The sequence below is a fragment of the Lepisma saccharinum genome, chromosome 10 (assembly GCF_977018435.1).
Source record: "Lepisma saccharinum chromosome 10, izLepSacc3.1, whole genome shotgun sequence".
Taxonomy (NCBI): Eukaryota; Metazoa; Arthropoda; class Insecta; order Zygentoma; family Lepismatidae; genus Lepisma; species Lepisma saccharinum.
Window position 1 is genome coordinate 4747034 of NC_139238.1, and position 23669 is coordinate 4770702.

The 23669-nt window shown below is 39.1% G+C and overlaps 1 protein-coding gene across 2 annotated transcripts in view; it reads right to left on the reverse strand.

Moving 5' to 3' along the window:
- LOC145993736 (signal peptide, CUB and EGF-like domain-containing protein 3) overlaps positions 1-23669 on the reverse strand; it is a 143043-nt gene that overhangs the window by 12602 nt on the left and 106772 nt on the right. For both annotated transcript variants that reach the window (XM_083129482.1, XM_083129483.1), the window contains 5 exons: positions 23165-23281; positions 16108-16357; positions 10724-10827; positions 7850-8023; positions 5752-5916 (listed from right to left, as the gene is read on the reverse strand). In XM_083129482.1, the coding sequence (XP_082985608.1) occupies positions 5752-5916; positions 7850-8023; positions 10724-10827; positions 16108-16357; positions 23165-23281 (810 nt within the window). The remainder of the gene's footprint in view (positions 1-5751; positions 5917-7849; positions 8024-10723; positions 10828-16107; positions 16358-23164; positions 23282-23669) is intronic.

Here is a 23669-nt window from a genome sequence, read left to right on the forward strand (position 1 = left end):
AAACCGGATTGATGTTGCTATTGGCAAACAACGAATGCGCGAAGGTTGAGCAATGCATGATTCTATACTACCATACCCTGCCTACAGAATGACTAATTGCCCTGGGTGCAGGCCTCTCAGTTTCGCTGTGGCACTTGGACAAAGCGGAACGTGCGTCTGTGCTCCGTCGGAAAAATGCCGAGTATTAAAATGGAACAGCGTGTCAATATGAAGTTCCTTTACAAACTGGGGAAATCCGCAACAGAAGCGTACGACATGTTAAAATCTGTGTACGGGGATGAGTGTTTATCACGCACACAAGTGTTTGAGTGGTTTAAACGGTTTAAAGAAGGACAGGAAATGATCCAAGACAACCCACGTTCAGGACGACCATGCACGTCGAAAACGGAAACAAACATTCAAAAAGTGAGTGATGTGATTCGAAAAGATCGTCGATTGACCATTAGAGCAGTTGCTGAAATCACAGGAATAGACAAAAAAAGTGTTCGACAAATTTTACACGAGAATTTGAACATGAGTAAAGTGTGTTCAAAACTCGTGCCAAGGAACCTGACATTGGAACAGAAGGAAGCTCGAGTGAACATTTGTACGGACACTTTGAAGAACATTGAAACAGACCCTACATTCTTAGAGAGAGTGATAACCTGTGATGAGTCGTGGTTTTTCACGTACGACCCTGCCACAAAGCACCAATCAGTGCATTGGAAGACCCCGAGTTCGCCACGTCACAAGAAAGCTCGCATGAGCAAGTCCAAATTCAAAGCCATGATGATTGTCTTTTTCGACATTCGAGGCATTGTGTACGTTCATTGGGTACCCGAGGGTCAAACTGTAAACCAACATCATTACATTAATGTGCTGAAAACCCTTCGTGAGCGAGTAAGAAGACGACGACCTGATTTGTGGCAACGGAAGTCATGGATTCTGCACCAAGACAATGCTCCTGTCCATACGGCCCTGTCAGTGAAGACATTTTTGGCTAAATATGGCATCCCAGTGTTAGAACATCCACCGTATTCACCGGACCTTGCTCCCTGTGACTTCTTTTTATTCCCCAGAGTGAAGTCCGCCCTAAAAGGAACCAGATTTGAGACAGTAGAAGCTGTGCAAAGAAAAGCGACGGATGTAATGAACATGATCTCCGAAAATGACTGGCAACACTGCTTCCAGCAATGGAAAATTCGTATGGAGCGGTGTACAGATCGTGCAGGGGAGTACTTTGAAGGAGATAAAGTTCCTGTTGTACAAAATGCCGAATAAAAGATTTCATAGCATCAGTCCGGTTTTTTTCTAGCCAAACCTCGTATATTGAAATAGCAAAATGAATACCGTAATTACGTCATAATTTACAGGCTCAAGAAACATAAAAATCAAGGGAAAGGAAAGTAACTTGTTTACAAAGGTGGCATTGTTCCCTAATGGCAAAAATTACCAACAGTTACACTTTATCACCTTAGTAAGAAAAAAATTAAAATGCAGTGTGAACAGATAGTTGGCAGTCATTTATTCTTCTCACCTACACTTCAAATTAATGTTACATTGGCTCCAACTACCTAATTTTATTACCAGAAAATGTACTGAAGTAAGAACAAAAAAAAATGTACAGTCGATAGTTGGCGAGTGCTTGACCATACATGTATCATTCTATAATTTCATCCATTTAATTAAAGATGTTGAAGCCAGAATAAATTTTAATTTTAATTAAAAATAAAGGTTCAACTTTTTAAACTATTTTACTTTAAATTAAATTATAATTAGAAACAATGACCATACAATATATTCCTAAAACTAATGCTATCATAATCATTTTCAAATTTAAGGTGTTAATTTTGTGGTTTGAACATTAGAACTTTTTTATTTTTTATGCACAGTCGGCATGCAGTTCTAAGGCACAAGCTTTGGGCTCCAGCTAAGGGACATGTACAGGTTCGAGTCTCCTGGAGGAAGCGTCACAACTTTTCTCCTGAGTTCTCGACCTGTGTATGGGACTGGTGGCCACCCACCGCAGTAAGGAAATTGGGGAGCTATGAATGAATAGCGTAACGCTGTAACCCGATCATAGAAAACCTACGACGACGACTGGATGATCTCCCACCTCTGGTTTGAGTGAAGCCAGGAGTTGCTAGGTAGGCACTGTTGATTGATTGATTGAGTTGGTGTTTTAAGCCCAGTTTATGCACAGTAAGGCTAATCAGGACTGGATCTACAGCTTAAAGTGGGATCCAAACCACTATGCACCTCCACTGGGAATTGAACCCGGGACCCCTTGATTACAAGGCAGGTAGGCACTGTTATGCCACAGGTTAGTATTATTTACTTTTTATTGTGTATATATACTTGTTAATAATTATGAGTGGCTGCAAAAGTAATATAGCTCAATATACAGGGAGGTTATTTCAGTCGTTCACCGCCAGCGTGTCGGCCGTTCGGCGGACTCTTCATGCAACAGGTCCCGGCAAATTGCGTTCAGGAAGTCCGTAACAGAAACCGCTTGTTTTGTAATGTTTCCACTTTTGACAATTACAGTTACAATTACAATTGAAATAAGCACGTACCTTGTCGCAAGGATGCTGTGTGTGTGTGGAAAAGGTGTCCTCCCAAATACAAATATTTCTGGCACCTTATTTCTGACATCTAATCTTAGATTAGTCATCGCTACTTTATCCTCAGTTGTCGCGACAGCGCCGGCAGCTTATCGGGGGTTGGGTGAGTTGTCAGCCGCGAGAGGGCGCTTCATACTGCACATGTCGGCAGTGATGCCAACCGTAGGGACATGTCCCTAAGCATAGGGACTTTTCACTAAATTTCGCCCGCGTAGGAACGTAGGGACAGATTTTGCCAAATGAGGGAAAACGTAGGTACTTTTTTCAATCTTGGTAAATGACATTTTATGAATTAGTTTATCTGGATACTTTAGCGAAGAGGAGAAAAAAGAACTAACTAACAAATCTCCGTCAGAATTTTGGAACATGTTATCGGTTACCAAAAACTTTGAAGGCAAGTTCCTTTTTGAAAACATTTCCACTCTCGCGAAAATAGTGCTAACATTGCCACATTCTAAAGCGGAAACGGAAAGAATATTTTCAATGTTAAGTGATACAAAAACAAAAAAGGGAAATAAAATGGACCAGAATTGTTAAACACTGCAGGAAATACAGCATCACCAACCAACATCTATCTCTGCACAGCAGCAGCATGTATGACTTCAGATAACATAATCAACAGTAAACGACTCAACGTTATTCATTAGGGGTGTGCGGGATCCTTTACTTTAAAAAGTCGTTAATTCTCGACGTTTTCTGCCTTGTAAGTTTCTGGAACTTATCGAAAATTGTAAGTTTTTATTCTAGAAATGCAAAAACAATCACTTAAAGTGAAAATGACTTGTAAAATTCGAGATTTCCAGTGCTTCGGGAAATTTCGAACATTTCCCGTCCCGAAAATTTTCCGACTTGGTCGGGAAATTGCAAATTTTTCAGTCCCGAATGTCGGGATTTAAAAAAATTACCGTCCCGATCCCGTCCCGACCCAAAAAATTCTGTCCCGCACACCCCTATTATTCATTAAGGCAAGAATTTACAATACCGGACCCTTCTGTAATTTCTATGCTACGTCTTATACTCACGAAATAATTATTCGTGATGATTTATCTCAAGTTAACATGTTGGGGTGAGGGGGAAAAAATGTTAATTAACGTGTAGAAGTTGTAAAATAAGCATTTCAATTCTCGCAATGATTCTCCGTATACAAGTATGGTAGCCATATTTGTTGATATGAACAAATTACAATTAGTTACGCTGTCTACAGCGTTGCCACACTGTTGATTTCATACTTGGAGAGCATGGATTGTGTAAGAATAGCGGAAGAGAACAGTAAAAAAGTTGTTAATGTTATACAGATTGTTAGGTGGAGTGTGCAGGAGGGCTAATTAATAAACTTATTCATTTCAGTATATTGCCCAAAGAACGTGCTTACATGTGACAGCGACAATCACGATGTAGAAGAACTGATTTGATTACAGGTAAATTTGGCAACATTACATCAATCATAAAATTGCAGGATACTAAAATGGCGTCTTCGATGATGTTAAAGTGCTACGAAAAAATATTTTTTATCGGTTCGTAATCACAATTACCGCAAAACCATTCAGGAATAGCCCCACTGAGCATTCTCGGTAAGGTTAGGTTAAGTTAGGTTAGGCAAGGCAAACATAGTTAAAATTTGGGCTCGAAAAACGGGTAGCCCAACAAACCATTGACGGATAGCCCCACGAACCATTCAGGTACAAAAAAGGTAAAGTGTTCCCCTGTGCATAGCACCACGCCATGAAGGCGTGTAGGGGGTGTGAGGGTAACGCCCCACACTTTCTTGATCCGGTCGTGAGTGGGGGTGATGTGATCAGCATCACGCCCCTGACCGCCTTTACCCCCCAGGGTTTCCCCCAGGTACCCATGTTATTCGACGCTGGGTAGGCGCCGGGGCCGCTTCCAGGTACGGTTAGGTTAAGTTAGGATAGGCAAATGTAAATTCACTCCTTCATTAATTGTGGAAGCACCGAGCAGAAAGATTTGGTAAGTAAATGTGTATATTTTATCTTCTGTTTTGCATGCTCATGAGGTGATAATTTTTTTAGTCGCTTTACTTGGCGTAGGGACATTTGGTCAGTTGTAGGGACATTTTGACTACGTCTGTAGGGACATTGCCGAAAAATGGTTAGCAACACTGTCGGCTACCAGACGTCAGTGTACGTTCATGTTCACTTCTGTTTGCGTTTATCAGTACACGTGTTGCTTATACTGTGTTATTGTAATGTGCTACTCATGGCCAGTGCTTTATTGTGTGTTAATTGTTATTCATTCATTAGTTATGTCGTTAAACAAATATAGTCTTGAACAGAGAGTTTTTATGTACGATAATTACGTGAAAACGAATTCTTGCAGAAAAGTGGTCAGGGAATTACGATAGACAGGATCTCTTGAACCTAAGAAACGTGTTGTATTGCTGTTAAAGGAGGTCATTTTCAACATCTCTTATAACACAGGAGGTTAGTGATCATCATTATTATTACTTTTAAATATCATTTTACGCTTTCGGTTTGCTTTATGCGTCGGGATGCTGTCTTCCCTTTCTGACAACTGACGATAAAGTAACGATGTCTAATCTAAGATTTTCTGTCAGAAATAAGGTGCCAGAAATATTTGTATTTGGGAGGACACCTTTTCCACACACACACAGCATCCTTGCGACAAGGTACGTGCTTATTTCAATTGTAATTGTAACTGTAATTGTCAAAAGTGGAAACATTACAAAACAAGCGGTTTCTGTTACGGACTTCCTGAACGCAATTTGCCGGGACCTGTTGCATGAAGAGTCCGCCGAACGGCCGACACGCTGGCGGTGAACGACTGAAATAACCTCCCTGTACATGGATATGTTTGTAGAATATCTTTAACATTATTTACATTTGGCAAACCTAGATGGCATTATTAACTAATTCTTTCATCAGAAGCAGTTCTTAAATTACTAATTACTGGTTTATGAGACCATTACTTAACCCATCAATCACCTGATGATTCTTGTATGATTTTCATTAATTAACTAATGAATTCAGTATGTGCTGTAGTTTTAATTACAATTGGTATAAATCTATGATCAATTCCACAGATTTCTGAACCCTGTCCACTACCAGTATTGTCTGGAGCTGTCACCATATTATTAACAGATAATAGAGAGTACATGATTATGTTCTACCTGTAAGACCACAATCCTGAAAGCTTTTTGCTCCATAATTTCTGTGATTTCTTCCTCCACATGTTACGCAAGCGATTCTACCTGCATCGGGCTGATAGAATCCAACAGGACAGGGCGAGCATGGCTGGTAACCATCTGATGAAAAAGTTCCAGGTTGACAAACACCTACATAAAATACAAATACAAATACAATACCTACAAAATAAAATAAATTAAAAATTTAATTAAATGTACAATTTTTGGCATTCACATTTATATTTATATAAGTAAAATTCAAGTAGGAAAATGCCTTTCAATAAGTTACTTTTTAAAATTAGTAAAAACAGTATTGGAAATGTAGTTTATTACATATTTCACTTGTATTATCCAGAGTTATAAAGCAATGAAGTGAAAAATATCAGGCATGCATGGACATCCTCAGGATTTTTTCTAGGGAGGGGCAAGCAGAGGGAAGCAACAAGCCAAATTTTCCCCCCAAAAGTGTTGTCTCCTAAAAAAACGAAAAAAATAAATAAAAAAACATTGCATGTTCAGTTTGAAATTATGTTCCTGCAACACCCTTGTAATAATTAACATATATTATTATGATTGAAATAAAATTATATGTGTGAAATATATCATTTTTGGTTGACTTTCATTTTCCAGGGGGAGAGGGCATGCCCCCCCCCCTTGCTCCCTCTTCTGTACGTCCATGTCATATATGTAGAAATATATTTCTGGAAAGGTTCTTGCCCAAACCAAGTGTTACACATGTAATAATGATGATAATGGCTATTAATAGAGTAGTACATTTTATTGGGTGGCCGCGGTGGCTCAGTCGGTAACGCGTCTGACTACCATACTCAAGGTCCCGGGTTCGATCCCCGGCCGGTTCAAATCCGGGAACTTTTCTAACGGTGGAAGCGGCCCCGGCGCCTACCCAGCATCGAATAACATGGGTACCTGGGGGAAACCCTGGGGGGTAAAGGCGGTCAGGGGCATGATGCTGATCACATCACCCCCACTCACGACCGGATCAAGAAAGTGTGGGGCGTTACCCCCACACCCCCTATACGCCTTCATGGCGTGGTGCTATGCACAGGGGAACACTTTACCTTTTTGTACATTTTATTAACAATGGGTCTTTAAAAATAATAGTACATTAAAAGATGGTGTAAATATATAGAAATAACAGCAAGATTCATTATCCAGCATATTTTTAATTAAGACCCCTAAAAGCTTTATAAAAATCAGCTATTCTACCAAAGAAATTCATGTCAAAATAAATAGAAAACTGCAAGATTTATAGACTAAGAAAACTATTGTTATTCTAGCTGATGAAAGCAAAGTTCCTGATTATTATTTTATGAATTATGTTATATAAGAACAACTTATCTTAATGTCACCTTCTAAGGCATAGATGCATGAATCATTATTTATCACCATAAATTATGCTTCCCCTGCTGGAAATTTCTACTACTTACAGTAGACAGAATCTACTGGTATCAATTGTACTCTACTGTGGTTCTCGGAAATCTACTGAACACCTTAAATAGGCCTAATATGTACATTCATGGCCACTTCTGGGTTGTAACAATTTCATTGCAAGTCAGTGGTATTGTTACAAGCCAGAAGTGTCTGTGACTGTACAGTAGAGGAACTACAAGTGACATATTCTCTTCAGTGTTACATGTAATATTGAATATAGTGTGTCTAGCTCAACATGTTGGCTGCAAATATAACTTTTAATTTGTCCTTATTAACAATTTGTTATTATATCTATTTGAAAATCTAAACACAATAGATGATTCAAAACACCTATTGATCTCTGAAAACAGTACAGTAGAGAAACTGCAAGTGAAAATATTTCTTCAGTATTATATTTAATATGCATATACTGTGTTTGGCTTAAGATGGTGGCTGTAAATATTACATTTCACTACTCCATATTAAAAATTTATATTTACATGTGTTTGAAAATCTGAACAAAGTAGATGTTTCAAAACCCCTATTGATCTACTGAAAACAGTAGATAGAATTTTCAGCAGGGTTAATTTTCATAGATGACTACCAATAGAAAACTCACCATCATGCTATGGTGAAAATAATAAAGTCTCACCTGTACATTCAGAGCTATTTCGTGCACCACTTGTTGCCCACCCATCATCTGTACCCTCCTTGTCAGGGCAAGGGACACATACCGTCTGGCCATCTTTATCTTGGAAAGTTCCAGGTGGACAAGAAATGCATTTTTGCTCTGATTCACTGTAGAAGGAACCAGCTCCACATGCAACTAAAGGGAAAAAATGAATTCATGAAGCACATGTTTTAAAAACTTTATAAGCTCAAAATGCACAAGTAACATATTGTTTACTCAAAATTAAGAATAGAAAGGCACCCTTGTTTTTATTACAGCTGATTTATTTATAAAATTGATTGATTGAATGTTGCTTTAAGTCTGATTTATGCGAAGATAGGCTAATCAGGACTGGACCTACAGTTTGAAAAATAGAACCCAAACCACTGTGCCATGTGTCTCCACTGGGTACAGAACCCAGGACCACTTGATTATAAGGTGACGACATTACCATTATGCCATCAGGGAGGCACTTATTTGTAGAATGATTGCACAATTGGCTACACTGGCCTTTACAAAACTAGTTTCAGTGTGTGCTCAAACATTGTTTTTCCCCTGTAACATTCAACTTTATTTATATGAAAATATGGCAATCAAAGTCCACTTTTTAACTTTACAGGAATGCAATTTGAAGTTTGTAAATGCTACAGAATGAAGCAGAAAAAGGATTTTTCAATGCTGATTTGTGAAGGAGTATGAGTGTTTTTCCTAAAATTAGGCATGTGAGGTTGTAGTACACCACCCCTACAATACCATGGAATCAAAATCTCCATTTTCAACAAAAGTGGACTTTGATTGTTTTTCCCCTGTACCCTTCAGTTGATTATTTTTTCTAAACTATATGCATATTAATTTATTGTTGGAATTCTAACACTGTAAACTGAAATCTTCACACAAACAACATGACGCGAAATATTTGAAATAAAATATTTTCTAATTATTATAAGTACTTCAATAGAAGTCAATGCTTGAAGTGAATGTTTATGTAGGAGGATGTTTGCTCAAGACTTGAATAGGTGAGGGGGATGCTTATTTGGTTCACAGCGGTGACATTAAAAAATGTGAGTGAATACTTTGTGCAAAGTTTACTAACTGGAAGGAATTGGGTAGCATACCCCTGTATAACCTTTCCACTCTGAGAACTGAATAATATGAATTGTATCCAGGGGTGCCAAACTGAGAAATCGTGGATATACAAGGGTCGTTTGAAAAGTTCTAAGAATGACCAACCGATGACCGCAGCAGTTCAAAACTATGCATGCCAGTGGAATCCACCATCCTTTAAGGCAACACATTCACAGTATCACCCAAGTATCTTCCCTTGTTTTGTGCCGAGAGGCAGGAACAGCAGAGCAGGTGTCGTTGTAGTGCAAAATGGAGAAGATTGAGCACCGTGCAGTGATAAAGTACTTCATGAAAAAAAGAATGAAGGCGACTGAAATTCATGCCGATATGATGAACACTTTAGGGTACTCTGCTCCTTCATTTGCCACTGTGACAAAGTGGACTACCGAGTTTAAACGTGGCTGTGAGAGCTTAAAAGATGACTCACGTAGCGGAAGGCCAAAATCAGCAAGGATGGCAGAAATTATTGAAAACGTCCATGATAGGGTGTTGGAGGATGGTCGTATGAAAGTGCGTGAAATTGCTGAAACTGTGGGTATCTCGGGTGAATGGGTGTTTTGTATTTCGGTGGAACAATTGGGGGTGAGAAAAATGTCTGCAATGCGAGTGCCGCATCTGTTGACAGTCAATGAAAAGCGAATACAGATGCAAGTGTCTAATGAATGTCTGGCCTGTTTTAAGAAGCGCAAAACTGATTTTGTGCACAGATTCATCACTACAGATACACTACTAGATGCCAGACACAAGAGAACAATCAAAATGTGGAAGCATCATGATTCACCACCACCAAAGAAGGTGAAGGCTGTCAGATCAGCAGGAAAAAAATCATGGAGTCGATTTTTGGGGATGCAAAGGACATTCTTTTGATAGATTATGTACAAACTGGATCCAATATCAAAGGACAGTACTATGCTAACCTTCTCGACCCACTGGACACAAATGTTCATGCAAAAAGACCAGGATTGAAGAAGAAGAAAATCATCATGCATCAGGACAATGCCAGCCCACACACGTGTATTGTTGCAATGGCAAAAATCAAGAAATTGAAGTATAATTTTCTGCCAAACCCCCTTATTTGCCTGCACTGACATCCTAAGAGATCCATATGTTTCCAAAGATTAAAAAATTCCTTGGTGGAAAGCAATTTTCATCACATGAAGACATGAAAGCGGCAGTGGAGGACCATTTTGCAAGCTTTGAGGAATCTGCATTTTGTGATGGTGTCATGGCGTTAGAACATCGCTGGATGAAGTGAATTGCTCTCAAGGGAGACTATGTAGAAAAATAAAGCCAAATTCAACAGGAAACTGTGTTTTTCTTTCTCATTCTTAGAACTTTTCAAACAGTCCTCGTAGTGTAACACAGGTCATTCTTCTTGTGCGACTCAAAATCAGATAAATGAGAAAGGAGTACACTATAATTTTACAGTGTATTACTATATTTACAGGTAAATATGGATAATTATCTATACTATGATCACCTCTAAATGTAGACTTTTTTTAAATTCAATATTATTTAATTGATTATGATAGTTGAAGTTGATGAACAGGCACTGGTCAATAACAGGGTCATTACTAGCATTGCTTACAGTTTCAAGAACATCACACCGCATCACTGATTCTTTCGCTGTTTCTGTATTATAACAAGTGATTCTGGTGTTAACTACATTGTGAAAAACTATTTTCTCAAAGATATTATACTCATTAAGGACTTTCAAAAAAAGATACATACCACAAATATCGCCAACTCTGATAGTTCCTGAAGGACAAATATACACTACACTCCGACGAACATTCAAACTTCTTGGTAAAATTGTTAGTTCTCTTTCATCAACCCTAGAAATAAACAAACAGAAGTAGCTTAAGTATTTCATATTATTCTCGCACTGTTTATTGCTCATTTCTCCAAGATCTACAAATTAGAACTTGGAAAATATACTATTCAATATATTTAAGCAGCATTTGTTGTTAACTTCATTAAGGCTACAAGGTACAGTTTCCTTCACCGACCACAAGGATTTGAACAGCCTAGAATCTGACAGATGCTAGAATTTTACACGGGTTCTTATGGAAGTACTCTAGGAACATAATATGTAATATAACTGCACAAAGCACATGAACAAAACAAATAAACACTGAAGAAGAAAAACAGTGTGTTACGAAAAATGCCGAAACATTGCTCTGAGCAGTGAAAATTTTTAAGTTGAAGAGCAAGTACTTTAATACTCTATAAGAATACATGTTTATTAATTATACACATTGGTAATAAACTTTCATAAGGCTCATAAATTGATAAATAGAAATTTATCAACATGAGAAAGCTTACATTTTTTAAAGACATTTCTTGATTTTCTATTCTTATGAATATCATTACCAAATGTTAAAACGAGAAAGTACTACACATTGACATTACTGCTAGAGCAGTTCATTTATCAAAACATTGGATGTACAATTTGCGTAAAGAGAGACCAGAGGTTTTTAACAATACTTTATACTAATAAACACTATATTTTCTTCTGTGGCAATATTTCATCACTCTGAACAGTGTGTCCTGCAGATATTTAATATTCAACAATGTAATAAATAAATGAAATTGGCTAAATGAAAGCAATTCAATGACAAATTTTAACAGAATAAAGTATAGTGCTCATCAGAGCATGTGTTTTTATTAATTTAAACTGAAAACCAACATGCAATGTACATTTTCAGGATAGTGTGATAACATTATGCACATAATGCCATAAGGAAATTGTTAATTTCAGTTTACACTTTGCTATTACAAGAGTTAACATATTTCAGTGCTCAAATTTTAGAAAAGGGAGAGGGGGGGTTGAAACCATGGATCTCCTCTCCCCTTGTTCCCAGTCTCTGTATTTATAAATTCATTTTCGACCAGGGAAAGAAAATTTCTTCTCCAAGAATACATGTATCATAATTATTGTTCATTATTTGTTAATAATTTTCAGCATTCTGTCTTCATTTTAAGGTGGGAATGAGTTAATTGATACTGGTCTGTGAAATTTTCTGAAAAATGGAAATCCTGGAAGATTGATTAATTTGTTTATTTTACTTCACATTTCTGCCACTTTTTGGCTAATCGTGAAGATGAGTAATGATATGATGACATTTATGCAGACACACACAAAGATGACCCATGCTCAGACCGATATGCGAACCCTGGAACTCTGGCATCGTAACATGGTGTGCTAACCACTTTGCCATGGAGACCCTCAGAAATCCTGGAATATAAGTTACATTCAAAATTGTATTTTTTTCTAAATAAAAACATTTCTTGACTTTTAATAAATACACCTTAAGTTTGTTTGTTTAACTCCACTTTATCTGCAGAAAGGCTAATCGGAACTGGACCTACAGTCCAAACCACTGTGCCATGCACCTCCATAGGGTATCGAACCTAGGACCCTTGATTAATGACGTTACCGCTACAACATCAGGGAGGCCCTACACCTTAAGTATGTATTGTGCTATTTTTTATGTTATTACACAATTTGAATTCACTGGTATCAGGTTTATAATAATACTCAAACATAATTATATTTATTTTCAATTTAAATTATTTCGTCTCTATTATGACTATGAAAATATATTACCCAGATTGAATCTCAGATAATTAGTAGATAGAAGAAGTAATATTGAATTCACTTTATAGATAATATTTTGAATAGCAAAATATCATGCATCAATATTCTTATGAAATTGGGCCTAAAAACCCCAGTACATGGTGCTCGAAACTATCGAGCAGTAACAGTGATGCATAAGAGTAATGGCAGGAAGTAATTTTTACATGATTTAGTAACTCAATATTACCAAGAATGGATGAATGTATACGTGCTTTGTTTGGATGCTCTGGTGTTTAAATATGTCTTAGGGATTGGATTATTTTATATTAATGTTTTTATTTTTTATATCTCTTCTTCTTCTTGTCAAATATGTATTTGTATTTTATTCTTACGTTCATTTTCTTCTTTACTTTGTGATATTTGCTTATTATTCTATGTGTAAAAGTGCTGTACTTTGGAACTTCCTATATACATCACACTATAAATATGGTTCTCCTTTGTAGCTAATCAGTGGTGATTCATTCATTCTAGTTTTTGGACTTTTAACCACTGTTATTTTTTAAAGAGATTTACCTACGTTTTGGAGGCTGAATCTGCCTCCGTCTTCAGGGTAGCGTGTAATTCGGGGCGGTCCAGTCCCCGGAGATCAAGGTGGAAACCTAACGGTGCCACACGAAGCCCTGATCGTGACCTTGACATGGTCATCTGACGAAGTGAAGCCTGGGCCACTGATAATCCTTCCTGGCAACTTTTAGTATATAGAGGTCCTTGTGACCGACAGATGCGGTGGAGCCTAGGCCACCAAGAATAATCCTCCAAGGCAGGTGCGGCTCGTGCATTATATTCCTGGGAGTTCACCGAAGTCATATGACACATACTCACTTTCCGCAAATAGATTTTTTTCTGGAAACAAAGGGATGGGGAGGGGGCTTAAAAGATTGGTACATAATTTTTTCATAGAATGAGGTTTCATAGTAGAGGTGTGCGTATAAATTTAGGGCTAAAACTAAGTACAATAAATTGTGCATCTATGAAAGAAATTTCGGGTTTTATGGACGTCATAGACGTCCTCAGGATTTGTTCCAGGGATGGAAAGCAAGATCATTTTTTTTCCAGGGGGGACAAACTAGGCACATTTTTTCTTGTAATAGTGCTGTTCTCTAAAAGAAACACTCCTTCAGTCCCTGCAACGTCTTTATAATAATCATCATAAATTACTGTGACTGAAATGAAATTATATGTGTGCAATAAATACCGTGCATCCATTTCGATCTTCAGCCGAGAGATCGGGAGAAGCGTGGCAGGCGGCGCTGACGGTGATGCCGACATTTGCGGCCTGTAATGTCCGCTTATTTTTATGGGCATATGCAGACATTTATATAAATATTGCAAGACGAGCACTAACCTGTGTTATGAGAGTTGTTCAAACTGATATCCACCAAGTGCCAAGTGTGTAGACTTTCGGGGAGAATACGTTGAATAGCCTGAAACTTTCGTGCCTGTAGCTAAAGTCCTTCTGGGTCGGGCCGAGAACTTATCAGCCCCCCTCGTAACGTGAACCTTGCAGCTGGCATTCCAAACCTCTCACTAACAACACACATACACACTGCAATAACACAAACAAGTAACGGCAAGTAACCAATAATAACACTCTTGCGCACAGTACGAAATTAACACGCTCTTGGTTTACATCTGCTCGCCACTATATTCACAGCTCTGTCGTGAAGGAACAAAAAACTCGAACACGGATTGCAAGAAAGCTCACGAACACCATTGACTTTTAACGGTTTCGTCTACAGCGTAATCTTGATACAGTGTTGCACATTCGAAACCTCCAAACGATCCCTATCGGCACAAAACTCTTTCAAGGATATGAACTTAAGCAGGAGGTTACTGGTCAAAACTATGATTAAAATGTTTTATTATCTGTGGCTCTTAACATCGTTTCTAAAGCATATTTTTTTGTGTATATAAGGGCAGAACTTGGATGAATTACAGATGATAAATTATAACACAGGTTAGTGCTCATTTTGCAATATTTATATCATTGTCTGCATATGTCCATAAACATAAGCGGGCATTACAGGCCGCAAATGTCGGCATCTCTGCAAGCGCCGCCCGCCACGTTTCTCCCGATCTCTCGGCTGAAGATTGAAATGGACGCACTGTAGTTTTAGGTTGACATTAATTTTTCAGATGGGTGTGGCCCCTTTTCCCCCTTCCGGACGTCCATGCCTGCAATTATAAAATGACTAATCACAATGATCCTACAATTATTAAAGGGAAATGGCAACAAATGGTATGTACGTACTAGAAACCTGAGACCCTTTCATTGGAACGCTACAGCTTTTCTTTCTTTCTTCAAATTTGGAGTTGGTCGACCAGCACACGCTTTATCTCTAATTTTCTTTCAACAGACGAGAAGGTATGTTTCCCTTAATTGTATGCATTTTAGCGGTCATTTCTTACCTGCGCAGACAGCAACACCTACACTGCATCAAATGACGTAACATAGTCCATCCTTTGGAGCATCAATACTTTGCAACAACTATGAAAGCACTTCGAAAACTTACAACCTTGAAACATTGACACCGACATGGTTTGTCACGTCTTCCTTTCTTGTCTAAGATCGCGCCATTCTTTTACTTTCACATATCCGAAGTGTTTCCATCTTTAAGGAAAAAGTCTGAATGCATGCACGAGTTATTTTAGTAATGTATTTCTTTTATTTTAATTCATCGTGTCTAATTCCAGCTTTCATTCATTTCTACTCATCCTTCTCTGCCACAATTTTGCATTTATACCAAGAAGTTCGGCACAAAAATTATTCAACAGAGAGGATAGAATATGTAACGAATGTGCTTCAAACTTGAACCTCACAGGGCAACACTGGAAGGGAGGAACTTGCAGCGAGGACGGTGCCTTCTGGCTTCTGCTGCTGCTTCTGAGAAAGCACGAACTGCGCATGACCGTTGGTTGGAGATCGAGGTTCCTCAGTATCCATTGCCATATATTTTGCCCATATAGCTACCCCGAGCTTCTGCCTGCTGCCCGAACCTTCACTATGGCAGGAGCTCTCCTGTGGGGGTTCAGCTGAGGGTCTGCACGAGGGCGGCCGATTCGCGGTTTCTCTTTCTCAGCAAAAGAATTTGCCGTATTACGGACACAAATATATGACTTCTTGTGTAGAACTTTTAGTGGAAAATTGTCAAAAGGTAAAGACATTGTTTATTGTCCATTCTCGAGGTAAATGCCGTATATTACTGGGGGTTCACTGATCCTGTGCGCTATAAGGCCAACCGCGCCTGCTCCAAGGCAACCATTTATAGACCATGTATATGATCTAACAGACTACACACTACCCTGAAGACGGAGGCAGATTCAGCCTCCAAAACGTAGGTAAATCTCTTTAAAAAATAACAGTGGTTAAAAGTCCAAAAACTAGAATGAATAAATATGGTTATAAATAAATAAATAAATAAATAAATAAACAGTGTGAACACTGCCGAAGAGACAATGTACCTGCTTAACCTACCTAACAGGTGGTCTTCCTGTGTTGATAATTTTGCGTAGCGTAGACATGGTTTGCCACAATCCTCGTTGTGCTAATTTCTTTGTGCACTGCAGGTCACATCTACTTGTAACATTTCCAGAAGGAGACACGACTTTCAAAATGACCTTCGTGACGTTTCCTTTAGACTGGCTCAACTTACGGAGCACTCTCTTTGAAAATTCACATCTGATCTTCGCAACGTGGATTTCACATCCTTTTTGCAGTACCTGATCTGTAAAACAAAACACATTAAATGCTTATTGGTAAATAACAGGTACAATAAATATAAATACACAAAGGTTAAATAAGTTGAGCAAAAAATCATTTGGCACAAGAAAAAACTTAATTGAAAATGTTTTAGATAAATTGCCAGGCACATTAAATGACTGACTCATCATCTTGTTCTGAAGGGTCCGAGTTCGAGTCAGATCCTACGCATAAGTGTCCCTTCATCAATTTTGTCAAATCGTCACTCATCTTAATCATTCAATCACAAGGTGGCCACTCTAGGACCATGATAAAATTCAAGCACAATTTCCCATTCCCCATTTTCAAGGTGAACTTTCCAAAACTTCAAGGGTGCAGGCAGATGTGTTTTCTCTATTTCAAAATTCTAATTCAATTCAATAATACAATTTTATATATATACTAGCTGATTACCTTGTGTTGCCTGGGTGTTTATTGAATTCTCACTATAGCGTAAAATGTAACTAATTTTATTTACAGTATACAAATTATAAAGTAATATATTTTACAAATTCACTATAATATAAATTTAACAACAATTTATGAACAACATTTTTAGTTCCACCTCCAAGAGCAAGAATAAATAAATTAAACGGCATTGGGAGTGTCACTATTCATCTTAGCAACCCCAAAAACTATTGATTCCACACTAACATCGGTCGTTTTCGATAATTTTTACATGTCATCCCTTCCCACTCCACCGCTAGGGGTGCCAGGGGTGTCTTGGAGTTGAAATTGAGAGTGTCACTATTCATCTTAGCGACCCCGAAAACTATGGATTCCACACTAATATTGGTCGTTTTACATGTCACCCCCTTCCCACCCCTGCCCCTAGGGGAGCCAGGGGTTCTTGGAGTTAAACAGCATTGGGAGTGTCACTATTCATCTTAGCGATCCCGAAAACTATTGATTCTACACTAATATTGGTCGTTATTGATTATTTTTACATGTCACCTCCTTCCCCCCCCCCCTAGGGGTGCCAGAGGTGTCATGGAGTTGAACAGCATTAGGAGTGTCACTATTCATCTTAGCAATCCCAAAAACTATGGATTCCACACTAATAAAGGTCGTTTTCGATTATTTTTACATGTCACCTCCTTCCCACCTCCACCCATAGGGATGCCAAGGGTGTCTTGGAGTTGAATGGCATTGGATGTGTCACATTTTAGCGACCTCAAAAACTATGGGTTCCACACTAATGTCGGTCGTTTTACATGTCTCCTCCACTCCTAGGGGTGCAAGAGGTGTCTTGGAGTTGAACGGCATCTACAAACACAAACTCCAAATGTTACAGGATATAATAATCTATGAAAAATTGGTAATTGTATAAGAATTCCAAACTTCAAATTTAAGAAATCAATTTCAAGATATCTTGCAATGACCTTCTGCCTGTCAGACAGATTGTTCTGCAAAGGGCACTAATACGGTAAAGTAAACTGACAGAGAATTCTGTTTTATTTTGCAGGCTGCTTTCTTTTCCTTCCTCGATAAAAATATAAGCTAAACTGTGGAAAACTTGCCTTAGGGCATTTATAGTGTGTGTGCCCCCCGTACTTTGCACCATGCCATGAAGGCATATAAGGGGTGTGGAATTGGTGATCAGCACCATGCCCCTGGACATATCTACCACCCAGTTTCCTCCAGGTACCCACTTTATGCAATGCTGGGTGGGTGCCGGAGCCACTTGAACAGGTGGAAAAAATCGTGGTTTTCCACAGCCGGGGATCATGGTAGTCACATGCCCTAATGACTGAGCTACCGTGGCATCAGGGGATTAATAAATGTGAATAAATTCAATGGACTTTGGATTAATAAAAGTTGCAATTTTTCACGTCTAGTGAGAAAAATTCATGCAGAATTCATGCATAATTCCCGAAGCCAACAATTGATACATAATTCCCAGAATTCAAAGAATTCCCGGTGAGCAGCCACCCTGAATAAGTCTAAAGAGTCAGTAAGGTGGTATAAAAATGAAATAAAATACAAAAACGAACACATACAAATAGGTGACAATAACATCCAGTGAAAAAGAGAGAAAGCAACAACAAGGTGATCTCACAACCAAGAGCTTTTTTGTGTTTTATCAACAATTAACCACCTCAGTCTTCTAGGATAAGATTAATCACAAGTTGTAGTTACTTTCCATAACTTCATTGACAGATTGACAATTCTGAATAAACTACTTATTTGAGCAGCTCCCTGTTTTCACATTTCCTTTGATTTAACATTCCCAATCCCATTCAAAACATACTGTAATGTTTTCCAATGCATTGCAAATTCTGCATTATTGTTTCTCTTTATTAATGCCTTGTTTTAAATGGCGGAGTTAAGGCCGTACAAAGCCTTTTCTTCCACTCAACCATACATTTAAAATTATACATTATTATATTATACACAAAGTACACTAAGTCATTTCACATAGGTCCACACACACACATTATACTCATACACACAAGTCTTAAAGCCCTGAATATAACACACAAAATACAAAATATATAATACACAAAAAACTTAATATGGAATGAAAGAATGCAAAATTTAAAATTGTATTTAAGTAACTGCAAGGTATTTTAAGAATTCGTTCACTTGCACATGCTTTTTAGTCTGCTTGACAGGGGAAGATCTACCGACTACTCTGAAGAGAGTGGCGAACACGTCTGCTAAAGGAACCGACGGAGCTTACTGTTCTAGTGCTTTCTGGCAACTGATTCCATAGTCTTACAGCCGATACGGAGAAAGAGTTGGAGAAGAAGTTTGATCTGTGGACGGGGATAGAGAGAACTGAGGAGCTGCGTGATCTGGTGTCGCGATCGTGAAATTCGTGAAGAAATTGGAAGCGAGAGAGGAGATAGGAAGGTGACTTGAGGTTGAGAACTTTGTAAAGTAAAATCAGAGTGTGCAGCGTTCGTCTTTCTTGCATACGTAGCCACCCCAATTTGAGAAAATAAGGTGATAGGTGGTCCCAATATTTTAAATTAAAAATGTATCGTACGCAGGCATTTTGAACACTCTGCAGACGTCTAGCTGACTCACCTGTTAAGCCGGAATACGCTACGTCACAATAATCTAAATGGCATAAAACTAGGGACTGACATAGTTTGGCCTTGATAGAGGCGGGGAGGAACTTGCCCATGCGCCTTATAGAATATAGAGATGCGAAAGCTTTTCTACACGCCGAACTTGTGTGATGTGACCATGATAAATTTCTGTCTAACACAATTCCCAGATCTTTAACAGTTTGGTTAAATGGAATGCGAGTCAAATCTACAAGAATGGAAGGCAGAATGTTAAGATCAACGTAACGTTTCAGTTTATCGGAAGCAATCAAAATTGCTTGCGTTTTATTAGGGTTAATATACATGCCATTGTCTAGCGACCAGTTAACAATCCTCTCTATATCTTCATTAACCTTGGAAATACCATCGTTTAACATTACTGGGGGTGCAGAATAGTACAACTGGAGGTCATCGGCATACATGTGATAAAGGCAGTGTTTCAAGATATTTGGCAGGTCATTAATGTATAAAGAAAATAATAAAGGGCCGAGTACACTTCCTTGCGGAACGCCACAAGTGATCTCAGATAGCGCCGAGCACTTGCCATCATAAACCACCCTTTGTTTACGTCCAGTTAAGTAGGATTTGACCCAGTCGGTTGCAGAGGTGGTGAAATTAAAAAATGATTTTAGCTTGGAAATGAGAATATCATGGTCGAGTGACTGGAAAGCTTTCGTGTAGTCCAATAAAACTAAAACTGTCGCCTGTCTGCAGTCCATAGCTTGTCTGACGTCGTCGGTTATGTGAGTCATGGCGGTGCTAGTGCTGTGATTAGGTCTAAATCCCGATTGAAACGGAGCCAGAACTTCATTTGTATGTTGGCTGATTTGGTCGTGAGCAATGTATTCTAATGCTTTCGATAGCGTGGGAAGAATACTGATAGGTCGGAAGTTGTCAATGGAAGTGGCGGGGTCAGTCTTCGCGAGAGGAAGAACGTGTGCTATTTTCCACTTATCTGGAAAAATACCAGAGCGCAGAGAGAGATTAAAAATGTCAGTGATGTATGGCAATACATGAGGTAAAATCAGCTTTATTAGTCGCAATGGGAGGTTGTCGGCTCCTTCAGAACCAGATTTGATCCGACCGATTGCAGTTGCAACTTGGAACGCATAGACTGGGTTAAAATTGAACTCTATCATTTCTGTTTTGTGGTTTGCTATAGCTCTAATAGTAACCTTTTTAGCATCATTATTCATTGAATTATAGAGAGAGAAATGTGTATTTAATTCATCAAGGGACGAAACACGAGTAGGATCTACGTTACGTTTCTCTCCTAGCCCTAGATTTCTTAAGTTATTCCACAACATTCGGGGGCTGCCTTGCATATTTAATAATTCGTAAGAAAGCCTTCTCTTTGCGTTGCGCACGGCCTGATTACATCGATTTCTCAACACGCGGTAGTTATTAAAACTGTTTAAAGTATTTCGAGATTTGAGGCGCTTGTCAGATTTAAACCTGCGGTGAGCCGAATCGCGCTCCGCCATAAGTGCAAGAATGCTGTCGGTCATCCAGGGGGAAGCAGGCCGCGTGACGCGTTTTTTCTTTAGTGGAGCATGTTTGTCGAAAAGGTGTAAGATTAGACTATTTAATTCATTAAGCTTATCGTTAATATTAGTGAAGCTGTTTATTGAATTCCATGGGGTTCTTGTAGCATCTTCGTTTAGTGAAGCGGGGTTAATTTTCTTTAAATCGCGGTATTCAATTATGTTTGGTTTGGATTTCGGAACATTGAGCGAGTAAGCAACGTAAATAAGATCGTGGAACGAGAGACCGCAGGCGCTCGTTTGTCCATGTTTGGTGATTCGAGAGCAGTCTCCTGTTAAGATGACATCTAGCCAAGAATGCGAGGTAGCGGTGTGGAAGGTAGGATCGAGCTTCAAAATATTTAGATTGTAAGAAGAGATAGCAGCGCGGAATTTATTTACTTCAGGTTTGTCAGTTTCTAAATGAAAGTTCAGATCGCCCAGTAATAATACATGCGAGTACATGGGAATGAGTTTAGCCAGTTCCTCTTCACAATTTACAAAGCACGTTCCAGGTGGACGGTACGCAACAGCCAGCAGTAGCTTCTGTTTGTTGATGGTAAGTTCCAGGAAAAGGTATTCTGTCATTTGTGCGTAGTTGCCGTCAGATTTAGCCACAACCACCGCAGTAATATCTTCCCTTATCAGTGCCATCACCCCGCCACCTCGTTTCCCCAACCTGTCGTTTCGGAAGACTTTGTAGCCTCGCAAGGAGACCATGCTGGAGGGTGTGAGGGGATTAAGCCAAGTCTCCGATACAAGAATGCAGTGGAGATTCAGGGGGGAGAAAATAGCTTTGAAGCTATCGAGGTGCGCTTCGATGCTCTGTGCATTCATATGTGACACCAACAGTGAGTTCGGACAAGTCTTCAGCTCATTTCCGAGAATTTCGGCTGTGCTGACCACGGGGGGCGGAGTGCCAGGGTAATTAGCAGAGCAACGACCCTCTTCAGAATTACGTCCACTGCCACCGAGATGCATTGTTGCCAGATTAGCCATTTTTAGAATTGAGGTTTAACGAACAGAAACAAGATGGGAGAAGAAACATTAACATACCAAAATCAAATTTAGAATTATTACTTACCCTGTCAAGCAGAATAGCATGAAGGAAAGCATCAGGGAATGACACACACACACGCACATTAAAAGACGATAACATAAACAAGAACCCGGACAAAAAACTCACACTAAACATACATGATTTGAACACATCACACACACAATTATTCATACACAGCGTATCATAACGACAAAAGTCACATATGCTCTTCATTACACTTCACACTCAGTTCGCGTTGCACCCCATCTCAAGGGAGAACGTCAAGATCCTCGGGGGAAGATATAAGGTAGCGACGACCTCCGTGAGATACGAAAATGCGCCCGTCTTGGCTCCAGGCTTTGCGTGTCCCTACGCGATCCTTTGCCACCCGCAAAACCCTCTGCCTGTATGGAGTTAGCGACTCTGTAATTAATAAGGACGAGTTCTTTAGCATCTTCTTTGACTTCCACACCTCGTTCCTGGAGCGGTAGCTTACAAATTTCACTATGATGGGGCATTTTCCCGATCTCAAGACTTCCGCAGATGATCTTTTCGTGCTCGAGCTTGATGTGCTGCAACTGAAGCTTATTTTGAAAAGTCTGGAGCACGATGCTGTCCACGTCTTCGTTGGTGGTTTTGGGGACCCCATGCAGCAAAATGCAGTTCCTCCTAGAGTACTGCGCTAGGTCATCTACTTCAATGGTGTTCGTGCGTATCTGCTTGTTCATGCTCTCTAGGTCTCGCCGCAGCTCTGTCATGGAGTTGCTCGTCGATCTCTTAAATTGCACAAACTCCTCTCTGAGGTTCAGGAGTGACTTGCGGAGGTCAGCATCTTCTTGCACTGATCCATGGTTGTCTAGCAACTCATCAAGCCGTTGCTGGAATGCTTCCATAGTTTTGCCTATTTCTTCCACTTTGGTTGAAACAACTGATAGTGTAGGCTTGGACATGATAACAACCCCGAAGATCCACACGGTGAAGCTATTAACCTGGCGGAAGATGTGGCAACGTACAGCGGTGGAGAATAGAATGCCAGGCTAGCTGAGGGGTGAAAGCGCGGAGCTCTATTCAAGCACGTCCATCCACTACAACTCACAACATCATTAAGTATAAGTATACAAAAACTGATTCAATTAAATTGATTGAAATGAAATCTGTAATTTGTTCATAATTACCTTTTAAAGTCCTAACTAACTCAATGGCATAGCTTCTCACATTTTCTTCGGAAGAACACAGAACTCCAGTGAAGTAGAACTTAGCTACAGCCATGTAATCAGGTAGAAATGTTGAATCTAGAAAATAAATGCAATATGGAAGTGTGTGCAATCAATAAATTATCACAACTGAAATCTCCAATCTGCGATAGAGAAAACAAGTAAGTTTTGCTGTTATGGCAAAAGAAATACGAACTGATCTATTTTTGTTCTAGGATATGCATCTACAATTGAAGTGGAAGCAGATCTGATTTGCCCATAAATAAATTTAGAAACAACCCTTTATTGTACGGTTTCCTTTTGGCATTGCAATATACTCAAAACAGGAAGAATGGAGTGAATCACTTTTGCATAAGAACTCTACTACATTAAATTCTGCCAAATGTGTCTTACTTTTGCCTAACTCGGAAGGTTCCAGGTTCAACACCTGGTCTGCACATAGTTGTTTATGCATATCTAGTGGCAG